Genomic DNA, 24,374 nt, shown 5'->3' on the forward strand with positions numbered 1-24,374 from the left:
CCGGGCCCCCCCCAAACCCGCCCCCCCCGTGACCCCCCCCCGCACAGAGACCCCCCCCCCATAGTTGCCCCCCCCCGGGGCGGTTCCGCCCCCCCCCCCCGGGGGCCGTTAACGGACGGGGGGGGGGAAGTTCCATGGGGCGGTTGGGGGGGGGGGGCAACTATTGGGGGGGGGCAACTACGGGGGGGTCCTGGGTTTGGGGGGGGGGCTCTGTGGGGGGGGGTTTGGGGCTTCCGGGAAGTTTTTGGGGGGTCATGGGGTGGGGGGGGTTCTTTTGGGGGGGGGTCCGGGATGGGGGGGGTCATGGGGGGGGTCCTGGGTTGGGGGCGGGGCTTTATTGGGGGGGGGCTCTGGGGTTTTGGGGGAAATTGGGGAATCCCGGGACTTTTTCGGGGTGGGGGTCATGGAGGGGGGGGTCATGGGGGGGTCCTGGGTTTGGGGGGGGGCTTTATTGGGGGGGGGGCTCTATGGGGGGGGGGTTGGGGCTTCCGGGAACTTTTTTGGGGGGGGTCACGGCGGGGGGGGGGGTCCAGGATGGGGGGGCTCCATGGGGGTCATGGGGGGGCCGGGGACATTTGGGGGGTCCCATGGGGGGACCACAAGGGAGGGGGTCATGGGGGGGCCCTGGAGGGTCCCGGGGGGGGGGCGCCCCCGTTTCACCCCCCCCCCCCGGGTCATTTTGGGCTGTTTTCCCCGTTTTCCTCCAATCCCCCCAGCCCCCGGGGGACGTTTTGGGGCCGTTTCCGCCCGTTTTGGGGCCGTTTCCCCCCGTTTTGGGGCATTTTTCCCCCTTTTTGCGACTGTCCCTCCCCGTTTCCCGTCCCCTGCCGGTGCCACCGGGGTGTCCCCGTGTCCCGTCCTCCCGGGTGACGTTTTGGGGCCGTTTCACCAATTTTGGGGCGTTTTCCCCTGTTTTTGGGACGTTTTTCCCCGTTTCTGCAGCCACGCCATTGGCGGCAGCGTCTCGGTGCCCCCGGCTCCCGTTTTTGCCCGTTTTGGGGCTGTTTCACCCAGTTTTGGGGCATTTTTCCCCATTTTCGCAGTGTCTTGGAGCCCTGGCCGGTATCGCCCTGTCCCGTTTCACCCATTTTGGGGCGTTTTTTTGCCCATTTTGGGGTATTTTCCCCCGTTTTTTCAGCCATGCCGCTGGCGGCAGCGTCTCAGTGTCCCCGCGGGTGTCCCGGTGTCCCCGTTTTCACCCGTTTTTCCCTGTTTTTCCCCATTTTTCACCCGTTCTTGCCCGTTTTAGCCATGCCGCTGATGCGCAGCGTCTCGGTGTCCCCGTTTTCCCCCGTTTTTGCCCATTTTCATGTATTTTTTTCCCCATTTTCGCAGCCATGCTGTTGGCATACAGCGTCTCAGTGTCACCGTTTTCCCCCGTTTTTGCCCATTTTCGCCCGTTTTTCCCCCATTTTCGCAGCCATGCCGCTGTCGCGCAGCGTCTCCATGTCCCCGTTTTCCTCATTTTTCCTCATTTTCACCCATTTTCCTCCGTTTAAGCTATGCCGCTGTCGCGCAGCATCTGCGTGTCCCCGTTTTCCCCCTTTTTGCCCATTTTTCACCATTTTCCCCCGTTTTTCCCCCGTTTTAGCCATGCTGCTGTTGCGCAGTGTCTCGGTGTCCCCGTTTTGGTCCATTTTCCCCCATTTTCACCCATTTTTGCCCATTTTTCCCCGTTTTAGCCGCCATGCCGCTGTCGCGCAGCGTCTCGGTGTCCCCGTTTTCCTCATTTTTCACCCGTTTTTGCCCGTTTTCCTGTGTTTTCTCCCCGTTTTAGCCATGCCACTGTCCCGCAGCGTCTTGGTGTCCCCGTTTTGGTCCATTTCTCCCCGTTTTTGCCCATTTTCATGTATTTTTTCCCCGTTTTAGCCATGCCGCTGTCGCGCAGCGTTTCGGTGTCCCCGTTTTCCTCATTTTCACCCATTTTTGCCCGTTTTCCCGTGTTTTCTCCCCGTTTTAGCCATGCCACTGTTGCGCAGCGTCTCGGTGTCCTTGTTTCCCCCCGTTTTTCCCCATTTTTGCCCATTTTCCCGTGTTTTCTCCCCATTTTAGCCGCCATGCCACTGTCGCGCAGCGTCTCGGTGTCCCCGTTTTGGTCCATTTTCCCCGTTTTTGCCCATTTTCCCATGTTTTCTCCCCATTTTCGCAGTCATGCCGCTGTCCCGCAGCGTCTCGGTGTCCCCGTTTTCCTCATTTTTCACCCGTTTTTGCCCGTTTTTCACGTGTTTTTCCCCCATTTCAGCCATGCCGCTGTCGCGCAGCGTCTCGGTGTCCCCGTTTTGGTCCATTTCTCCCCATTTTCACCCATTTTTGCCCATTTTCTCCCGTTTTCGCAGCCATGCCGCTGTCCCGCAGTGTCTCGGTGTCCCCGTTTTGGTTCATTTTTCCTCATTTTCCCCCATTTTTGCCCATTTTCCCGTGTTTTTCCCCCATTTTCGCAGCCATGCCGCTGTCCCGCAGCGTCTCGGTGTCCCCGTTTTCCTCATTTTTCCCCCATTTTTCACTATTTTCCCGTGTTTTTCCCCCATTTTCGCAGCCGTGCCGCTGTCCCGCAGCGTGTCGGTGTCCCCGTTTTGGTTCATTTTTCCTCATTTTCCCCCATTTTTCACCATTTTCCCGTGTTTTCTCCCCATTTTCGCAGCCGTGCCGCTGTCCCGTAGCGTCTCGGTGTCCCCGTTTTGGTTCATTTTTCCTCATTTTCCCCCATTTTTCACCATTTTCCCGTGTTTTCTCCCCGTTTTAGCCATGCCGCTGTCCCGCAGCGTCTCGGTGTCCCCGTTTTCCTCATTTTTCCCCCATTTTTGCCCGTTTTCATGTATTTTTCCCCCATTTTCGCAGCCATGCCGCTGTCCCGCAGCGTCTCGGTGTCCCCGTTTTCCTCATTTTTCCCCCATTTTTCACCATTTTCCCGTATTTTTCCCCCATTTTCGCAGCCATGCCGCTGTCCCGCAGCGTCTCGGTGTCCCCGTTTTCCTCATTTTCCCCCATTTTTCACCATTTTCCCGTGTTTTCTCCCCATTTTAGCCATGCCGCTGTCCCGCAGCGTCTCCGTGTCCTCCCTCCCCGGCCTCGAGGACTGGGCCGGCCCCGACGCCCTCGACAACGTCGTCCTGTTCGAGGTGGCCTGGGAGGTGGCCAACAAGGGTGAGCGGGGACAATGGGGACAGCGTGACATGGGGACAGGGACACCGCGACACGGGGACACCGCGACACGGAGACACCGGGACGGGGACAGCACAACAGGGACACCGCGACAGGGACAGGGACACCGCGATGGGGACACCAACATGGGGACACCGCGACAGGGACAGGGACACCGCGACGGGGACACCGGAACGGGGACACCAGGACGGGGACAGGGACACCACGGGGACACCGCGGCACGGGGACAGGGACACCGCGACACGGGGACACCAACATGGGGACACCGCGACACAGGGACAGGGACACCACGGGGACACCGGGACAGGGACACCGGGACGGGGACAGCACAACAGGGACACCGCGGCACAGGGACAGGGACACCGCGACACGGGGACACCGGGATGGGGACAGCGCGACGGGGACACCAACATGGGGACACCGTGACACGGGGACACCGCGACACGGGGACACCAACATGGGGACACCGCGACAGGGACAGCGCAACAGGGACACCGCGGCACAGGGACAGCGCGACAGGGACAGAGACATGGGGACAGGGACACCATGGGGACACCGCGACGGGGACACCGGGACGGGGCTGGGGACACCAGGACAGGGACAGCGTGATGGGGACAGCGCGACGGGGACAGGGACACCACGGGGACACCGCGACGGGGACACCGGAATGGGGACACCGGGACGGGGTTGGGGACAGCGCGACGGGGACACCAGGATGGGGCTGGGGACACCGCAACAGGCACAGGGACAGCATGGGGACAGGGACACCATGGTGGCCTTGGGTGACCATGGGTTGGGGTGACGTCACCACGGGGTTGACGTCACTGCTGTTAATGTGACGTCATTGTGGGGTTGACGTGAGGTCACCCTGATGTTGATGTCGCTGTAGGGTTGACGTCAGCGTGATACTGACGTCTCCCTGATGGTGACATCATCATCATGGGGTGATGTGATGTCACCACAGCGTTGATGTCACCGTGGGGCTGACGTCACCCCGGAAGTGATGTGACATCACCATGGGATCAATGTCACCATGGGGTTAATGTGACGTCACCATGACGATGACATCGCCATGGGGTTGACGGCGTTGTGATGGTGACGTTGCTGTGGGGTTGATGTGACATCACCATGGGGTTGATGTCATTGTGTGGTTGATGTCATCATGATGTTGACGTCGCCATGGGGTTGATGTGACGTCACCATGTGGTTGACGTCAGCATGGGGTTGATGTCACCATGACGTCGATGTTGCTGTGTGGTTGACGTCACCGTGGGGTTGACACTGCCACGGGGTTGACGTTGCCATCACGTTGACATTGCCATGGGGTTGACATTGCCATGGAGTTGATATCGCCGTGGGGTTGATGCGATGCTACCATGATGTTGATGCGACATCACCATGACATTGTTGTCACCACAGTGTTGATGTCGCCATGGGGCTGATGTGATGTCACCATGGGGCTGATGTCACTGTGAGGTTGATGTCTCCATGACGTTGATGCAATGTCATTATGGGGTTGACGTCACTGTAAAATTGATGTCACCATGATGTTAATGCAATGTCACCATGGGGTCGATGCCACCATGACGTTGATGTCGCCGTGGGGTTGATGGGATGTCGCCATGATGTTGTTGTCACCACGATGTTGACATAGCAATGATATTGATGTCGCCATGGCGTTGACGTCACTGCGAGGTTGATGTTGCCATGGGGTTGATGTGACATTACCATGGGGTTGATGCCACCATGACGTTGATGTCACCATGGGGTTGATGTGACGTCATCATGGGGTTGATGCGACATCACCATGACGTTGATGTTGCCATGATGTTGATGTCGCCATGGGGTTGACATCCCCATGGGGTCGATGCCCCCATGACATTGACATCACCATGACGCTGATGTCACCATGGGGTTGATGCCGCCATGATGTTGACGTGGCCATGGGGTTGATGTGATACCACCATGATGTTGATGCGATGTCACCATGGGGTCGATGCCGCCATGATGTTGATGTCACCATGATGTTGATGCCACCATGATGTTGACGTCGCCATGGGGTTGATGTGACGCCACCATGACGTCGGTGTGACGTCACCGTGCCGTTGACGTCACGCTGTCCCCGCAGTGGGCGGGATCTACACCGTCCTGCAGACCAAGGCCCGGGTGACGGCCGACGAGTGGGGCGACGGCTACTACCTGGTGGGGCCCTACGTGGAGGCCAGCGTGAGGACCCAGGTGGAGCTGCTGGAGCCGCCGAGCGCCGCCCTGCGCCGGACGCTGCAGGCCATGAACAGCCAGGGCTGCAAGGTGAGATATGGAGGGGCCCAGGCGTCCGGGAAGGGCCCCGGCGTCCGGGAGCGTCCGGGAAAGGGCCCAGGCGTCCGGGAAGGGTCCAGGGATCCGGGAAGGGCCCAGGCGTCCGAGGGGCCGCCCTGCGCCGGACGCTGCAGGCCATGAACAGCCAGGGCTGCAAGGTGAGATATGGAGGGGCCCAGGCGTCCGGGAAGGGCCCAGGCGTCCGGGAGCGTCCGGGAAAGGGCCCAGGCATCCGGGGGGCCACCCTGCGCCGCATGCTGCAGGCCATGAACTCCCAGGGGTGCAAGGTGAGGGCCCAGGCGTCCGGGAAGGGCCCAGGCGTCCGGGAGCATCCGGGAAAGGGACCCAGGCGTCCAGGAAGGGCCCAGGCGTCCGGGAAAGGGCCCCGGCGTCCGGGAGCGTCCGGGAAAGGGCCCCGGCGTCCGGGAAAGGGACCCAGGCGTCCAGGAAGGGCCCAGGCGTCCGGGCGGCCGCCCTGCGCCGGACACTGCAGGCCATGAACAGCCAGGGGTGTAAGGTGAGATATGGAGGGGCCCAGGCGTCCGGGAAGGGCCCAGGCGTCCGGGCGGCCACACTGCACCGCACACTGCACACCATGAACTCCCAGGGGTGCAAAGTGAGATATGGAGGGGCCCAGGCGTCCGGGAAAGGGCCCAGGCGTCCGGGAAGGGAACCCCCTGGTGGCCGCGAGGTGACAACACGAGGGGGACCCAGGAGCCCCCGCGGCCGCCGCCACCTCCCAGGTGACCGGAGGGGCCCCGGCGTCCGGGAAGGGGCCCGGGCGTCCGGGCGGGCGGTGACATTTCGGGCCCCCGCCCCTCCCCCCCCGCGTGGGGCTATTTTTAGCCCCGGCTCCGGTTTCCTCCCCCCCCCCCCCCCCACCCCGCAAAGGTCGTGGCCCCTCCCCCCCACCCGGTCCTGTTTTGGGGTGAATTTAGCCCATTTCGGAGCCGTGTGAAACCCCGGCCTTGTTTTGGGGTGATTTTACCCGATTTGGGGGCTCTAGCAAGGCCAGGCGCTGTTTTGGGGTGATTTAATGGCATTTTGGGGGCACAATGAGGTCATGGCCGCATTTTGGGGGATTTTACCCTTTTTTGGAGTGTCAGGAGGTCAGGGCCTGTTTTTGGGTTCGTTTTACTCGATTTTGGGGCTGCTGCCAGGCCAAGACTCCATTCTGGGGGGAAATCACCTATTTTAGGGGACACTGACGGGTCAAAGCTCAATTTTGGGGCAAATTCACCCCTTTTTGGGTGCTGCCAGCGCAGGCTGCACTGGAGGGGGCTCCTGGGCCCCATTTTGGGGCACAACACCTCATTTTGGGGACAGAAATGGGGCCAAAAGCGGCTGTTTTGGGGGCACTGGGGCCCAGGCAGCAGCGCAGGGGCGTTTTGGGGCCAAAAACGCCCATTTTGGGGTGGGGGTGGCGCTTTGTTCAGATTTGCACATCCCGTTTTGGGGCTCAGCGCCCCATTTTGCTTCTTTGCACCCAATTTTGCCGCTTTTCACCTCATTTTGCACCCCAAAACACCCCCTTTTAGCCCAGTGCACCCTTTTTTCAGGATTTCACCCCATTTTAGGGCCCCACACCCCGTTTTGGGGCCAGAACGGCCGGTTTTGGGACCAGACGCCCCCATTCTGGGGCCAGAGCCGCCATTTTAGGCCCCCCCCCGGTGCCACCCGCGGGCGCCATTTTGTGCCCTGTCCCCTCCTTGTCACCCCCCCGGGTGCCATTTTGGGGCCCTTCCTGCCACGTTGCCCCTTCGTGGGTGCCATTTTGGGCCACATTGCGCCATTTTGGGTCATTTTGGGTCATTTTGGGCCACATTGCGCCTTTTCGGGCCATTTTGGGCCATTTTATGCCCTTGGGGTGCCATTTTGGGTCCTTCCTGCCATGTAACCCCCTGTGGCCGCCATTTTGTGTCACTTCCCCCAATTTCACTTCCCCCTGGCACCATTTTGTGCCGCTCTGTCCCGCTGGTGTCACTAGCTGTCCCCAGGTGCCAGCCCGTGTCCCCAGTGTCCCCTATTGTCCCCCAGTGTCCCCAGGTGTCCCCAGGTGTCCCCAGGTGTCACACAGTGTCCCCAATGTCACTCGTTGTCCCCAGGTTCACTTTGGGAGGTGGCTCATCGAGGGCAGCCCGTGTCCCCAGGTGTCCCCAGGTGTCCCCAGGTGTTACTCCGTGTCCCCAATGTCCCCAATGTCACTCGTTGTCCCCAGGTCCATTTCGGGAGGTGGCTCATCGAGGGCAGCCCGGCCGTGTCCCCAGGTGTCCCCAGGTGTCACACAGTGTCCCCAGGTGTCACACATTGTCCCCAATGTCCCCAGGTCCATTTCGGGAGGTGGCTCATCGAGGGCAGCCCGGCCGTGTCCCCAGGTGTCCCCAGGTGTCACCCAGTGTCCCCAATGTCCCCAATGTCCCCAGGTTCACTTTGGGAGGTGGCTCATCGAGGGCAGCCCGGCCGTGTCCCCAGGTGTCCCCAGGTGTCCCCAGGTGTCACACAGTGTCCCCAATGTCCCCAATGTCCCCAGGTCCATTTCGGGAGGTGGCTCATCGAGGGCAGCCCGGCCGTGTCCCCAGGTGTCCCCAGGTGTCCCTAATGTCCCCAATGTCCCCAGGTCCATTTCGGGAGGTGGCTCATCGAGGGCAGCCCGGCCGTGTCCCCAGGTGTCACACAGTGTCCCCAGGTGTCACACAGTGTCCCCAATGTCCCCAGGTGCACTTCGGGAGGTGGCTCATCGAGGGCAGCCCGGCCGTGTCCCCAGGTGTCCCCAATGTCCCCAATGTCCCCAATGTCCCCAGGTCCATTTCGGGAGGTGGCTCATCGAGGGCAGCCCGGCCGTGTCCCCACGTGTCACACATTGTCCCCAATGTCCCCAGGTGCACTTTGGGAGGTGGCTCATCGAGGGCAGCCCGGCCGTGTCCCCAGGTGTCCCCAGGTGTCACACATTGTCCCCAATGTCCCCAGGTGCACTTTGGGAGGTGGCTCATCGAGGGCAGCCCATGTCCCCAGGTGTCCCCAGGTGTCACCCAGTGTCCCCATTGTCCCCAATGTCCCCAGGTCCATTTCGGGAGGTGGCTCATCGAGGGCAGCCCGGCCGTGTCCCCAGGTGTCCCCAGGTGTCACACATTGTCCCCAATGTCCCCAGGTGCACTTCGGGAGGTGGCTCATTGAGGGCAGCCCGGCCGTGTCCCCAGGTGTCACACAGTGTCCCCAGGTGTCACACATTGTCCCCAATGTCCCCAGGTCCATTTCGGGAGGTGGCTCATCGAGGGCAGCCCGGCCGTGTCCCCAGGTGTCACACAGTGTCCCCAGGTGTCACACAGTGTCCCCAATGTCCCCAGGTGCACTTCGGGAGGTGGCTCATCGAGGGCAGCCCGTGTCCCCAGGTGTCCCCAATGTCCCCAATGTCCCCAATGTCCCCAGGTCCATTTCGGGAGGTGGCTCATCGAGGGCAGCCCGGCCGTGTCCCCAGGTGTCACACAGTGTCCCCAATGTCCCCAATGTCCCCAGGTGCACTTTGGGAGGTGGCTCATCGAGGGCAGCCCGTGTCCCCAGGTGTCCCCAGGTGTCCCCAATGTCCCCAGGTGTCACACATTGTCCCCAATGTCCCCAGGTTCACTTTGGGAGGTGGCTCATCGAGGGCAGCCCGTGTCCCCAGGTGTCCCCAGGTGTCACCCAGTGTCCCCATTGTCCCCAATGTCCCCAGGTCCATTTCGGGAGGTGGCTCATTGAGGGCAGCCCGGCCGTGTCCCCAGGTGTCACACAGTGTCCCCAATGTCCCCAATGTCCCCAGGTCCATTTCGGGAGGTGGCTCATCGAGGGCAGCCCGGCCGTGTCCCCAGGTGTCCCCAGGTGTCCCCAATGTCCCCAATGTCCCCAGGTGCACTTCGGGAGGTGGCTCATCGAGGGCAGCCCGGCCGTCGTCCTCCTGGACGTGGCGGCCACCGCCTGGTCCCTGGAGCGCTGGAAGGCCGAGCTGTGGGAGAGCTGCGCCATCGGGGTGCCCTGGTACGACCGCGAGGCCAACGACGCCGTCCTCTTCGGCTTCCTCACCGCCTGGTTCCTCGGGGAGGTGCGTACGGGGGGGTCTGCACAGGGACACGGGGGTCCTCTATGGGCTGGGGAAGTTTGGGGACACTGGGTGACACGGGGACGTGGGAGGGGACACGGGAACACAGGGACACCCTGCCATGCGAGGCCAACGACGCCGTCCTCTGTGGGTTCCTCACCGCCTGGTTCCTCGGGGAGGTGCGTACGGGGGGGTCCCCGTGGGGACACGGGGGTCCTCTACCCCCTGGGGAAGTTTGGGGACACTCGGTGACACGGGGACGCGGGAGGGGACACGGGAACGTGGGGACACCCTGCCATGCGAGGCCAACGACGCCGTCCTCTTCGGCTTCCTCACCGCCTGGTTCCTCGGGGAGGTGCGTACGGGGGGGTCCCCGTGGGGACACGGGGGTCCTCTACCCCCTGGGGACGTTTGGGGACACTGGGTGACACGGGGACGCGGGAAGGGACACGGGAACGTGGGGACACCCTGCCATGGGAGGCCAACGACGCCGTCCTCTTCGGCTTCCTCACCGCCTGGTTCCTCGGGGAGGTGCGTACGGGGGGGTCTGCACAGGGACACGGGGGTCCTCTACCCCCTGGGGACGTTTGGGGACACTCGGTGACACGGGGACGTGGGAGGGGACACGGGAATGTGGGAAGGGCCCAGGCATCTGGGTGTCCTGGGAAGGGGTCAAGGGCCCCGGCGTCCGGGCACTGACGCCGTCCCCATCCCCATTCCCGTCCCCATCCCCATTCCCATTCCCATTCCCGTCCCCATTCCCATCCCCATTCCCATTCCCATCTCCATCCCCATCCCTATTCCCGTCCCCATCCCCATGTCCCTGTCCCCATTCCCGTTCCCGTCCCCATTCCCGTTCCCATTCCCATCCCCATGTCCCCATTCCCATCCCCATCCCCATGTCCCCATCCCCATGTCCCTGTCCCCATGTCCCCATTCCCGTTCCTGTTCCCGTCCCCATCCCCATGTCCCCATTCCCGTCCCCATCCCCATTCCCATCCCCATGTCCCTGTTCCCATCCCCGTCCCCATCCCCATCCCCATTCCCGTCCCCATCCCCATGTCCCCGTCCCCATCCCCATGTCCCCATCCCCATGTCCCCATCCCCATCCCTGTTCCCATGTCCCCATCCCCATCCCCATGTCCCCATCCCCATTCCCATCCCCATCCCCATCCCCATGTCCCCATCCCCATGTCCCCGTTCCCGTCCCCATGTCCCCATGTCCCCATCCCCGTGTCCCCATGTCCCCATGTCCCCATGTCCCCATTCCCATTCCCATCCCCATCCCCATCCCCATCCCCATGTCCCCATGTCCCCATGTCCCCATCCCGATGTCCCCACGTCCCCATATCCCCATATCCCCATGTCCCCACGTCCCCATGTCCCCGTCCGCAGTTCGCGGCGCAGAGCGAGCCCGAGCGCCCCTTCATCGTCGGCCACTTCCACGAGTGGCTGTCGGGGCTGGGGCTGGTCCTGAGCCGGAGCCGCCGCCTCCCGGTGGCCACGGTGTTCACGACGCACGCGACGCTGCTGGGGCGGTACCTGTGCGCGGCCAGCGTGGACTTCTACAACAACCTGCAGCACGTAGGGACAATGGGGACAATGGGGACAATGAGGGGACATGGGGACATTGGGGACAATGGGGACATTGGGGACATTGGGGACATTGGGGACACGGGGACGATGGCGACGCTGCTGGGGCGGTACCTGTGCGCGGCCAGCGTGGACTTCTACAACAACCTGCAGCACGTAGGGACAATGGGGACAATGGGGACAATGAGGGGACATGGGGACATTGGGGACAATGGGGACATTGGGGACATTGGGGACATTGGGGACACGGGGACGATGGCGACGCTGCTGGGGCGGTACCTGTGCGCGGCCAGCGTGGACTTCTACAACAACCTGCAGCACGTAGGGACAATGGGGACAATGGGGACAATGAGGGGACATGGGGACATTGGGGACAATGGGGACATTGGGGACATTGGGGACATTGGGGACACGGGGACGATGGCGACGCTGCTGGGGCGGTACCTGTGCGCGGCCAGCGTGGACTTCTACAACAACCTGCAGCACGTAGGGACATTGGGGACAATGAGGGGACATGGGGACATTGGGGACGTTGGGGACATTGGGGACATTGGGGACAATGGGGACGTTGGGGACATTGGGGACACGGGGACGATGGCGACGCTGCTGGGGCGGTACCTGTGCGCGGCCAGCGTGGACTTCTACAACAACCTGCAGCACGTAGGGACATTGGGGACAATGGGGACATTGGGGACAATGAGGGGACATGGGGACATTGGGGACATTGGGGACAATGGGGACATTGGGGACACGGGGACGATGGCGACGCTGCTGGGGCGGTACCTGTGCGCGGCCAGCGTGGACTTCTACAACAACCTGCAGCACGTAGGGACATTGGGGACAATGGGGACAATGGGGACATTGGGGACATTGGGGACAATGGGGACATGGGGGACACGGGGACGATGGGGAGAAAGGGGACAGTGGACAATGGGGACAGGGACAGCAGGGACAAGGCCGATATTGGGCACCCAGGGGGACCGCATGGTCCCTGGGGAGGTGACACTGGGGGTGACACCAGGGTGACGCAGGAGGTGACACCGGGGAGGTGACACGGAGGTGACAGCAGGGGCTGCCCTCAGAGGTGACACCGGGGAGGTGACACAGGTGACATTGGGGAGGTGACGTGGGGGAGGTGACACTGGGGAGGTGACACGGTGACACTGGTGGGGTGACGTGGAGGTGACACTGGGGAGGTGACACAGGTGACATTGGGGAGGTGACACAGAGGTGACACTAGTGGGGTGACGCGGAGGTGACACTGGGGAGGTGACATTGGGATGGTGACACTGGAGAGGTGACACCGGGGAGGTGACACAGGTGACATTGGGGAGGTGACATAGGGGTGACATTGGGATGGTGACACTGGGGAGGTGACTCCGGGGAGGTGACACAGGTGACATTGGGGAGGTGACATGGGGGTGACATTGGGGAGGTGCCATCGGGGAGGTGATGCGGGGGTGACACCGGGGAGGTGACACTGGGGAGGTGACACCGAGGTGACACTGGTGGGGTGACACAGAGGTGACATTGGGGAGGTGACCCTGGAGGTGACACCAGGGTGACCTGGGAGGTGACACTGGGGAGGTGACATGGAGGTGACAGCGGGGAGGTGCCAGTGGGGAGGTGCCAGCAGGGAGGTGACACAAGTGACGTTGGGGAGGTGCCACCGGGGAGGTGCCACTGGGGAGGTGCCACCGGGGAGGTGACAGCGGGGAGGTGACACCGGGGGGGTGACACGGGGCCGTCCCCAGTTCGACGTGGACAAGGAGGCCGGCGAGCGGCAGATCTACCACCGCTACTGCCTGGAGCGGGCGGCCGCGCACTGCGCCCACGTCCTGACCACCGTGTCCCACGTCACCGCCACCGAGGCCGAGCACCTGCTCAAGCGGCGCCCGGGTGGGGGACGAGGGGGGCCCAGGCGTCCGGGGGGGGGGGACGAGGGGCCCAGGCGTCCCGGGTGGGGGACGAGGGGCCCGGGCGTCCGGGTGACACGAGGGGCCCAGGCGTCCGGGGGGGGGACGAGGGGCCCAGGCGTCCGGGTGACACGAGGGGCCCAGGCGTCCGGGGGAGGGACGAGGGGCCCAGGCGTCCGGGTGACACAAGGGGCCCCGGTGGCCGGGGGGGGGAACATGGGGGGCCCAGGCGTCCAGGTGGGAACACAAGGGGCCCTGGCATCCAGGCAGGGACACAAAGGGCCCCAGTATCCAGGTGGTGGCACGAGGGGCCCAGGCGTCCGGGTGGGGACATGAGGGGTCCTGGGTGGGGACACGAGGGGCCCCGGGTGGGGACACGAGGGGCCCCGGGTGGCACGAGGGGCCCAGGTGTCCAGGTGGGGACACAAGAGGTCCCGGGTGGGGAGAGGGGCCCCGGCGTCCGGGTGGGGACACGAGGGGTCCGGGTGGTGACACGAGGGGCCCAGGCGTCCGGGTGGGGACACGAGGGGTCCGGGTGGGGACACGAGGGGCCCCGGTGTCCGGGCGGCGCCGCTCACGTCCCCGTCCCCGTCCCCAGACCTGGTGACGCCCAACGGCCTCAACGTGCGCAAGTTCTCGGCCATGCACGAGTTCCAGAACCTGCACGCGCAGAACAAGGCCCGAGTGCAGGAGTTCGTGCGCGGCCACTTCTACGGGTAGGGCCCCGGCGTCCGGGAAGGGCCCAGGCGTCCGGGAAGGGCCCCAGTGCCGGGAAAGGGCCCAGGCGTCCGGGCAGGGTGCAGATTTTGGGGCATTTCGGGGCGTTTTGGGCGCTGAGGCCGCCGTCCCCGCAGGCACCTGGACTTCGACCTGGACCGGACCCTCTTCTTCTTCATCGCCGGCCGCTACGAGTTCTCCAACAAGGGGGCCGACGTCTTCCTCGAGGCCCTGGCCCGGCTCAACTACCTGCTGCGGGTGACAGGGACAGGGGACGCGGGGGGACACGGGGGACGCGGGGACCGCGCGGTGACACCGCTGTCCCCAGGTCAACGGCAGCGACACGACCGTCGTCGCCTTCTTCATCATGCCGGCCCGGACCAACAACTTCAACGTGGAGACGCTCAAGGGCCAAGCGGTGCGGAAGCAGCTCTGGTGAGAGGGGCCCCGGCGTCCGGGAAGGGCCCAGGAGTCCGGGAAGGGCCCGGGAAGGGCCCGGGAGTCCGGGAAGGGGGCCCAGGCGTCCGGGAAGGGCCCAGGAGTCCGGGAAGGGCCTGGGAAGGGCCCGGGAGTCTGGGAAGGGGGCCCAGGAGTCCGGGAAGCGCCCCGGTGCCCGGGAAGGGCCCAGGAGTCCGGGAAGGGCCCGGGAAGGGCCCAGGAGTCTGGGAAGGGCCCAGGCGTCCGGGAAGGGTCCCAGGAATCCGGGAAGGGCCCCGGCATCCGGGAAGGGCCCCGGCGTCCGGCTGACGCTGTCCCCGCAGGGACACGGCCAACACGGTCAAGGAGAAGTTCGGCAAGAAGCTCTACGAGTCGCTGCTGGTGTAAGTGCCCGGACGCCTGGGCCCCCTCCCTCCCGCCCCGCGGCCCCGGACGCCTGGGCCCCTTCCCGGACGCCTGGGCCCCTTCCCGGACGCCTGGGCCCCCGGCGGGGACACGGGGACCAGGTGCCGGCGCCGCCTCCGCAGGGGGAACCTGCCCGACATGAACAAGATGTTGGACCGGGAGGACTTCACCATGATGAAACGGGCCATCTTCGCCACCCAGGTGCCGCCCGGGCGCCTTGGGGACACCGGGGCCCTTGGGGACACTTGGGGACCCCTGGGGACACCGGGACCCTTGGGGACACTGGGGCCCTTGGGGACACTTGGGGGCCTTGGGGACACCTGGGTCCCTGGGGACACTTGAGGACACTTGGACCCTTGGGGACACCGGGGCCCTTGGGGACACTGGGGCCCTTGGGGACACTTGGGTCCCTGGGGACACCTGGACGCTGGGCCCTTCTGGACGCTGGGGCCCTTGGGGACACTTGGGGGCCCTTGGGGACACTGGGGACACTTGGACCCTTGGGGACACTTGGGGGCACTTGGGGACACTGGGGCCCTTGAGGGCACCTGGGCCCCTTGGGGACACTGGGGTCCATGGGGACACTTGGGGGCCCTTGGGGACACCCAGACACTGGGGCCCTTGGGGACACCGGGGCCCTTGGGGACACCTGGGGCCCCTTGGGGACACTGGGGCCCTTGGGGACACCTGGGCCCCTTGGGGTCACCTGGGGACACTGGGGACACCAGGGCCCTTGGGGACACCTGGGCCCCTTGGGGTCACCTGGGGACACTGGGGCTCCTTGGGGACACCTGGGGCCCCTTGGGGACACTTGGGGACACTGGGGACACTTGGACCCTTGGGGACACCTGGGGACCCTTGGGGACACTGGGGTCCTTGGGGACACTTGGGGACACTTGGGGACACTTGGGGACACGGTGGTGGCCCCGCAGCGGCAGTCGCTGCCCCCCGTCTGCACCCACAACATGTTGGACGACGCCACCGACCCCATCCTGACCACGATCCGGCGCGTGGGGCTGTTCAACAGCAGCTCCGACCGCGTCAAGGTGACAACGGGGGACACGGGGGGACATCGGGGACACGGGGGGACATGGGGGACGTGGGGACATGGGGACATGGGGGGACATGGGGATGTGGGGGGATATGGGGACATGGGGGATGTGGGGGGATATGGGGACATGGGGGATGTGGGGGGACATGGAGGGACATTGGGGACACGGAGACACAGGGACGTGGGGGGACATGGAGGGGCATGAGAGACATGGGAGGATATGAAGGGACGTGGGGACGGGGAACATTGGGGACATGGGGGACATGGGGGGACATGGAGGGACATGAGGGGACATTGGGGACAATGGGGACATGGGGGACCATGGGGACATTGGGGACATCGGTGCCATTGGGGACATTGGTGCTGTTGAGGCCATGGGGCCATTAGTGCTGTTGGGGACATTAGGGCCACGGGGACATTGGCGACATTGGGACATGGGGACATCGGTGCGGTGGGCGCCCCCGCAGATCATTTTCCATGGGGCTATGGGGACATTGGGGACATGGGACATGGGGACATTGGGGACAATGGGGACATTGGGGACAATGGGGACATTGGGGACATGGGACATGGGGACATTGGGGACAATGGGGACATTGTTGTCCCCCCAGATCATCTTCCACCCCGAGTTCCTGTCCTCGACCAGCCCCCTCCTGCCCGTGGATTACGAGGAGTTTGTGCGGGGGTGTCACCTGGGGGTGTTCCCGTCCTACTACGAGCCCTGGGGATACACACCAGGTACGGGAATGGCATTCCCACCCGGAATACCGGGACGTTCCCAACGGGAATACCGGGACATTCCCGATGGGAATACCGGGACGTTCCCGCCCGTGCGGGGTGTCACCTGGGGGTGTTCCCGTCCTACTACGAGCCCTGGGGATACACACCAGGTACGGGAACGGCATTCCCACCCGGAATACCGGGACGTTCCCAACGGGAATACCGGGACATTCCCAACACGACACGGGGACGTTCCCAACGGGAATACCGGGACGTTCCCGCCCGTGCGGGGTGTCACCTGGGGGTGTTCCCATCCTACTACGAGCCCTGGGGATACACACCAGGTACGGGAACGGCATTCCCACCCGGAATACCGGGACATTCCCAACGGGAATACCAGGACATTCCCACCCGGATACAGGGGCCCCTTCCCAACACGGACACTGGGCCCCTTTCCCACCCTGATTCCTGGGTCCCTCTTGGATCCTTGGGGTCCCTCTCGGATCCTCGGGGTCCCCCCGGGATTCCCGGTGCCTCCCGGACGCCGGGGCCCCCCCGACCCCCCGTTTCCCGCAGCCGAATGCACCGTCATGGGAATCCCGAGCGTCTCCACCAACCTGTCCGGCTTCGGCTGCTTCATGGAGGAGCACATCGCCGACCCCTCGGCCTACGGTGAGCCCCCGTTCCCAATCCCAATCCCGTTCCCATTCCCATTCCCGTTCCATAGGGATCTACATCGTGGACCGGCGGTTCCGCGGTCCGGATGAATCCTGCGCCCAGCTCACCCTCATTCCCATTCCCATTCCCATTCCATAGGGATCTACATCGTGGACCGGCGGTTCCGCGGTCCCGATGAATCCTGTGCCCAGCTCACCCTCATTCCCATTCCCATTCCCATTCCATAGGGATCTACATCGTGGACCGGCGGTTCCGCGGTCCCGATGAATCCTGCGCCTAGCTCACCCTCATTCCCATTCCCATTCCCGATCCATAGGGATCTACATCGTGGACCGGCGGTTCCGCGGTCCCGATGAATCCTGCGCCCAGCTCACCCTCATTCCCATTCCCATTCCATAGGGATCTACATCGTGGACCGGCGGTTCCGCGGTCCCGATGAATCCTGTGCCCAGCTCACCCTCATTCCCATTCCCATTCCCGTTCCATAGGGATCTACATCGTGGACCGGCGGTTCCGCGGTCCGGATGAATCCTGCGCCCAGCTCACCCTCATTCCCATTCCCATTCCATAGGGATCTACATCGTGGACCGGCGGTTCCGCGGTCCCGATGAATCCTGTGCCCAGCTCACCCTCATTCCCATTCCCATTCCCGTTCCATAGGGATCTACATCGTGGACCGGCGGTTCCGCGGTCCGGATGAATCCTGTGCCCAGCTCACCCTCATTCCCATTCCCATTCCATAGGGATCTACATCGTGGACCGGCGGTTCCGCGGTCCGGATGAGTCCTGTGCCCAGCTCACCCTCATTCCCATTCCCATTCCATAGGGATCTACATCGTGGACCGGCGGTTCCGCGGTCCCGATGAATCCTGCGCCCAGCTCCCCCTCATTCCCATTCCCGTTCCCATTCCATAGGGATCTACATCGTGGACCGGCGGTTCCGCGGTCCCGATGAATCCTGTGCCCAGCTCACCCTCATTCCCATTCCCATTCCCATTCCATAGGGATCTACATCGTGGACCGGCGGTTCCGCGGTCCCGATGAATCCTGCGCCCAGCTCACCCTCATTCCCATTCCCATTCCATAGGGATCTACATCGTGGACCGGCGGTTCCGCGGTCCCGATGAATCCTGCGCCCAGCTCACCCTCATTCCCATTCCCATTCCATAGGGATCTACATCGTGGACCGGCGGTTCCGCGGTCCCGATGAATCCTGTGCCCAGCTCACCCTCATTCCCATTCCCATTCCCATTCCATAGGGATCTACATCGTGGACCGGCGGTTCCGCGGTCCGGATGAATCCTGCGCCCAGCTCACCCTCATTCCCATTCCCATTCCATAGGGATCTACATCGTGGACCGGCGGTTCCGCGGTCCCGATGAATCCTGCGCCCAGCTCACCCTCATTCCCATTCCCATTCCCATTCCATAGGGATCTACATCGTGGACCGGCGGTTCCGCGGTCCGGATGAATCCTGCGCCCAGCTCACCCTCATTCCCATTCCCGATCCCATTCCATAGGGATCTACATCGTGGACCGGCGGTTCCGTGGTCCGGATGAATCCTGCGCCCAGCTCACCCTCATTCCCATTCCCATTCCCATTCCATAGGGATCTACATCGTGGACCGGCGGTTCCGCGGTCCCGATGAATCCTGCGCCCAGCTCACCCTCATTCCCATTCCCATTCCATAGGGATCTACATCGTGGACCGGCGGTTCCGCGGTCCGGATGAATCCTGCGCCCAGCTCACCCTCATTCCCATTCCCATTCCCGTTCCATAGGGATCTACATCGTGGACCGGCGGTTCCGCGGTCCCGATGAATCCTGCGCCCAGCTCACCCTCATTCCCATTCCCATTCCCATTCCATAGGGATCTACATCGTGGACCGGCGGTTCCGCGGTCCCGATGAATCCTGTGCCCCGCTCACCCTCATTCCCATTCCCATTCCCATTCCATAGGGATCTACATCGTGGACCGGCGGTTCCGCGGTCCCGATGAATCCTGCGCCCAGCTCACCCTCATTCCCATTCCCATTCCATAGGGATCTACATCGTGGACCGGCGGTTCCGCGGTCCGGATGAATCCTGCGCCCAGCTCACCCTCATTCCCATTCCCATTCCATAGGGATCTACATCGTGGACCGGCGGTTCCGCGGTCCCGATGAATCCTGCGCCCAGCTCACCCTCATTCCCATTCCCATTCCCGTTCCATAGGGATCTACATCGTGGACCGGCGGTTCCGCGGTCCCGATGAATCCTGCGCCCAGCTCACCCTCATTCCCATTCCCATTCCCATTCCATAGGGATCTACATCGTGGACCGGCGGTTCCGCGGTCCCGATGAATCCTGTGCCCCGCTCACCCTCATTCCCATTCCCATTCCCATTCCATAGGGATCTACATCGTGGACCGGCGGTTCCGCGGTCCCGATGAATCCTGCGCCCAGCTCCCCCTCATTCCCATTCCCATTCCATAGGGATCTACATCGTGGACCGGCGGTTCCGCGGTCCCGATGAATCCTGTGCCCAGCTCACCCTCATTCCCGTTCCCATTCCCATTCCATAGGGATCTACATCGTGGACCGGCGGTTCCGCGGTCCCGATGAATCCTGCGCCCAGCTCACCCTCATTCCCATTCCCATTCCATAGGGATCTACATCGTGGACCGGCGGTTCCGCGGTCCGGATGAATCCTGTGCCCAGCTCACCCTCATTCCCGTTCCCATTCCCATTCCATAGGGATCTACATCGTGGACCGGCGGTTCCGCGGTCCCGATGAATCCTGCGCCCAGCTCACCCTCATTCCCATTCCCATTCCCGTTCCATAGGGATCTACATCGTGGACCGGCGGTTCCGCGGTCCCGATGAATCCTGCGCCCAGCTCACCCTCATTCCCATTCCCATTCCCATTCCATAGGGATCTACATCGTGGACCGGCGGTTCCGCGGTCCGGATGAATCCTGTGCCCAGCTCACCCTCATTCCCATTCCCATTCCCGTTCCATAGGGATCTACATCGTGGACCGGCGGTTCCACGGTCCGGATGAATCCTGCGCCCAGCTCACCCTCATTCCCATTCCCATTCCATAGGGATCTACATCGTGGACCGGCGGTTCCGCGGTCCGGATGAATCCTGCGCCCAGCTCACCCTCATTCCCATTCCCATTCCATAGGGATCTACATCGTGGACCGGCGGTTCCGCGGTCCCGATGAATCCTGTGCCCAGCTCCCCCTCATTCCCATTCCCATTCCCATTCCATAGGGATCTACATCGTGGACCGGCGGTTCCGCGGTCCCGATGAATCCTGTGCCCAGCTCACCCTCATTCCCATTCCCATTCCCATTCCATAGGGATCTACATCGTGGACCGGCGGTTCCGCGGTCCGGATGAATCCTGTGCCCAGCTCACCCTCATTCCCATTCCCATTCCCATTCCATAGGGATCTACATCGTGGACCGGCGGTTCCGCGGTCCCGATGAATCCTGCGCCCAGCTCACCCTCATTCCCATTCCCATTCCATAGGGATCTACATCGTGGACCGGCGGTTCCGCGGTCCCGATGAATCCTGTGCCCAGCTCACGGCGTTCCTGTACGGATTCTGCCAGCTGAGCCGGCGCCAGCGGATCGTGCAGCGGAACCGCACGGAGCGCCTGGCCGATCTGCTGGACTGGAAGTACCTGGCCCGGGTGAGCGGGAATGGGGGGACCCGGGGGGGCCTGGGGGGATTTGGGGGGCCCTAGAGGGGTCCTGGGGGGTCCTGGGGGATCCTGGGGGAATTTGGGGGCTCCTGGAGGGGTCTTGGGCATCCTGGGGGGTCCTGGGGGAATTTGGGGGTCCCTAGAGGGGTCCTGGGGGGTCCTGGAGGAATTTGGGGGCTCCTGGAGGGTCTTGGGGGTCCTGGGGCGTCTTGGGGGAATTTGGGGGCTCCTGGAGGGATCTTGGGGGGTCCTGGGGATCCTGGGGGAATTTGGGGGCTCCTGGAGGGGTCTTGGGGGCCCTGGGAGGTCCTGGGGGAATTTGGGGGATCCTGGGGGAATTTGGGGGATTCTAGAAGGGTCTTGGGGGTCCTGGCGGATCCTGGGGGAATTTGGGGGGCTCCTAGAGGGGTCTTGGGGGTCCCAGGGGGTCCTGGGGGAATTTGGGGACTCCTGGAGGGGTCTTGGGGGTCCTGAGGGGGTCCTGGTGCCACTGACCCCCCCCCCAGTACTACCGGCAGGGGGAGTTTGGGGGTCCCGGTGGGTCCGGGGGGTTCTGGGGGGCTCCCCGTGGGTCTGGGGGGTCCCGGTGGGTTTTGGGGGTCCGGGTGGTTTTGGGATCCCCCTGACCCCCCCCCAGTACTACCGGCAGTGGGGTTGGGGGAGTCCCGGTGGTTTTAGGGGTGTCCCGGTGGTTTTGGGGGTCCCGGTGGTTTTGGGGTCCCCTGACCCCCCCCCAGTACTACCGGCAGGGGGGTTGGGGGTCCCAGGGGTTCCCGGTGGTTTGGGGGGGCCCCGGGGGGTTTTGGGGTTTCCTGGGGGTTTTGGGGGTCCCGGGGGGGTCCAGGGGGGTTGGGGGTCTCAGGGGGTCCCGGTGGGTTTTGGGGGTCCCGGTGGTTTTGGGATCCCCCTGACCCCCCCCCGAGTACTACCGGCAGTGGGGTTGGGGGAGTCCCGGTGGTTTTGGGGGGTCCCGGTGGTTTGGGGGTCCCCCTGACCCCCCCCAGTACTACCGGCAGGGGGGGTTTGGGGGTCCCGGTGGTTTTGGGGGTCCCGGTGGTTTTGGGGGTGTCCCGGGGGGTCTGGGGGGTTTTGGGGGTCCCGGGGGTGTCCCGGTGGTTTTGGGGGGTCCCGGTGGTTTTGGGGGTCCCGGGGGGTCCCTGTCCCCCTGACCCCCCTCCAGTACTACTGGCAGGGGGGGTTCTGGGGTCCCGGTGGTTTTGGGGTGTCCCGGTGGTTTTGGGGGTCCCGGGGGGGTCCCGGTCCCCTGACCCCCCCCAGTACTACCGGCAGGGGGGGTTTGGGGGTCCCGGTGGTTTTGGGGGGGGTCCCAGGGGTGTCCCGGTGGTTTTGGGGGTGTCCCGGGGGGTCTGGGGGGTTTTGGGGTGTCCCGGGGGGGTCCCGGTCCCCTGACCCCCCCCCAGTACTACCGGCAGGGGGGGTTCTGGGGTCCCGGTGGTTTTGGGGGGCCCTGGTGGTTTTGGGGTTCCCGGTGGTTTTGGGGGGGTCCCGGGGGGGTCCCGGTGGTTTTGGGGGTCCCGGGGGGGTCCCGGTCCCCTGACCCCCCCCCAGTACTACCGGCAGGCTCGCCGCATGGCCCTGGCCAGGGCCTTTCCCGAGAGCTTCAGCTACGACCCCCCCGGGGAGAGCGGCGTGAGTGACGGGGACAGCGGGGACAGGGGGGGACAGGAGGGGGACACCCCCGTGGGGACATCCAGGGACAGCGGGGACACCCCCGTGGGGGCAGCCCCCTTGGGGACAGCCCCTTGGGGACAGCCCCACTGGGGACAGCGGGGAGACCCCTGTGGGGACAGCGGGGACACCCAGGGACAGGGGGGACAGGGTGGGGACACCCCCTTGGGGACATCCAGGGACAGCGGGGACAGCGGGGACGGGGGGGGACACCCCCGTGGGGACACCCAGGGACAGTGGGGACGGGGGGGACAGCGGGGACAGGGGGGGGGACCCCATTGGGGACACCCAGGGACAGGGGGGACAGCGGGGAAAGGGGGGACAGGGGGGGGACACCCCCGTGGGGACATCCAGGGACAGCGGAGACACCCCCATGGGGGCAGCCCCCTTGGGGACAGCCCCACTGGGGACAGCGGGGACACCCCCGTGGGGACAGCGGGGACACCCAGGGACAGGGGGGACAGGGGGACACCCCATTGGGGACACCCAGGGACACCCCCTTGGGGACAGCCCCTTGGGGACACTGCCCTTGGGGACAGGGGGGGCACCCCCCATGGGGACAGCCAGGGACAGGGGGGGCACCCCCCCCCTTGGGGACACCCAGACACCTGGGGACACCTGGGAACATCCCCTTTGGGGACAGCGGGGACACCCCCATGGGGACACCCAGGGACACCCCCTTGGGGACACCCAGACACCTGGGGACACCCCCCTTGGGGACACCTGCCCCCCCCCCGGACACCAGGGCCCCTCAGGGACACTCGACCCTTCCCCCCACCTGCCCCTGCCCTTGGACTCCCCCCGCGTCCCCATGTCCCCAATGTCCCCCATGTCCCCAAATCCTCCCAATGTCCCCGTGTCCCCTGCAATGTCCCCCATGTCCCCAATGTCCCCCATGTCCCCCCAATGTCCCCATGTCCCCCGTCCCCCCCATATCCCCCATGTCCCCACACCCACATCCCCCCAATGTCCCTGTGTCCTCTGCGCTGTCCCCATGTCCCCTGTCCTGCCCCATATCCCCAATGTCCCCATATCCCTCTAATGTCCCTGTGTCCCCCCCAATGTCCCCATGTCCCCCCATGTCCCCCATGTCCCCCGCAATGTCCCTATCCCCCCCATCCCCCCCATGTCCCCATATCCCCCATGTCCCCCATGTCCCTGTATCCCCCCAAAGTCCCCATGTCCCGTGTCCTGCCCCATATCCCCCATGTCCCCATATCCCCTGTGTCCCCATATCCCCCCATGTCCCCGTCCCCCCCGCACCGTCCCCATGTCCCCCATATCCCCCATGTCCCCCATGTCCCTGTATCCCCCCAAAGTCCCCATGTCCCCTGTCCTGCCCCATATCCCCCATGTCCCCATATCCCCCCATGTCCCTGTCCCCCCCGCACCGTCCCCATGTCCCCCATATCCCCCATGTCCCCCATGTCCCTGTATCCCCCCAAAGTCCCCATGTCCCCTGTCCTGCCCCATATCCCCCATGTCCCCATATACCCCCATGTCCCTGTCCCCCCCGCACCATCCCCATGTCCCCCATATCCCCCATGTCCCCCATGTCCCCCCATGTCCCCACAATGTCCCCATGTCCCTCCATGTCCCCACATCCCCATGTCCCCCCATGTCCCCCATGTCCCCACAATGTCCCCGTCCCCCCCGCACCGTCCCCACGTCCCCCCGTGTCCCCGCAGGCCCCCGGGTTCCGGTTCCCGCGCCCGGCGTCGGTGCCGCCGTCGCCGTCGCTGTCGCGTCACTCGAGCCCGCGGCAGAGCGAGGCCGAGGACGGGGACGGGGACAACGACGGGGACAACGACGGGGACGACGACGAGCGCTACGACGAGGAGGCCGAGGCCGCGCGCGACCGCCTCAACATCCGGCGGCCACCGGGGCTGGCGGCCACCGACGGGGGCCACCCGCGGTAG

At 64.5% G+C, this 24,374-nt stretch overlaps 1 protein-coding gene across 1 annotated transcript; it reads left to right on the top strand.

The window, feature by feature from the left end:
• The first annotated feature begins 3,026 nt into the window (after positions 1-3,026).
• Positions 3,027-24,374, top strand: LOC104571048 (glycogen [starch] synthase, muscle-like). The gene is made up of 16 exons (XM_088539246.1): positions 3,027-3,144; positions 5,291-5,472; positions 9,365-9,556; positions 10,949-11,137; positions 12,901-13,045; positions 13,661-13,778; positions 13,917-14,037; positions 14,108-14,214; positions 14,541-14,600; positions 14,745-14,823; positions 15,555-15,668; positions 16,285-16,411; positions 16,970-17,065; positions 20,591-20,754; positions 22,336-22,416; positions 24,144-24,374. The coding sequence occupies exons 1-16, from the start codon at positions 3,027-3,029 to the stop codon at positions 24,372-24,374; spliced, it is 2,124 nt and encodes a 707-aa protein (XP_088395372.1).

This window comes from Tinamus guttatus, unplaced genomic scaffold (assembly GCF_059628265.1).
Source record: "Tinamus guttatus ecotype Peru unplaced genomic scaffold, ASM5962826v1 Tinamus_guttatus_pri_ptg001521l, whole genome shotgun sequence".
In the NCBI taxonomy this organism is placed as follows: Eukaryota; Metazoa; Chordata; class Aves; order Tinamiformes; family Tinamidae; genus Tinamus; species Tinamus guttatus.

Bases quoted from the DNA above. Each gene is read 5' to 3' on its own strand.
- LOC104571048 (XM_088539246.1), top strand. From the start codon at position 3,027: ATGCCGCTGTCCCGCAGCGTCTCCGTGTCCTCCCTCCCCGGCCTCGAG. The intron at 14,215-14,540 runs GTGAGAGGGGCC...CTGTCCCCGCAG, and splicing joins GCGGTGCGGAAGCAGCTCTG to GGACACGGCCAACACGGTCA. The intron at 17,066-20,590 runs GTGAGCCCCCGT...CCCATTCCATAG, and splicing joins CGCCGACCCCTCGGCCTACG to GGATCTACATCGTGGACCGG.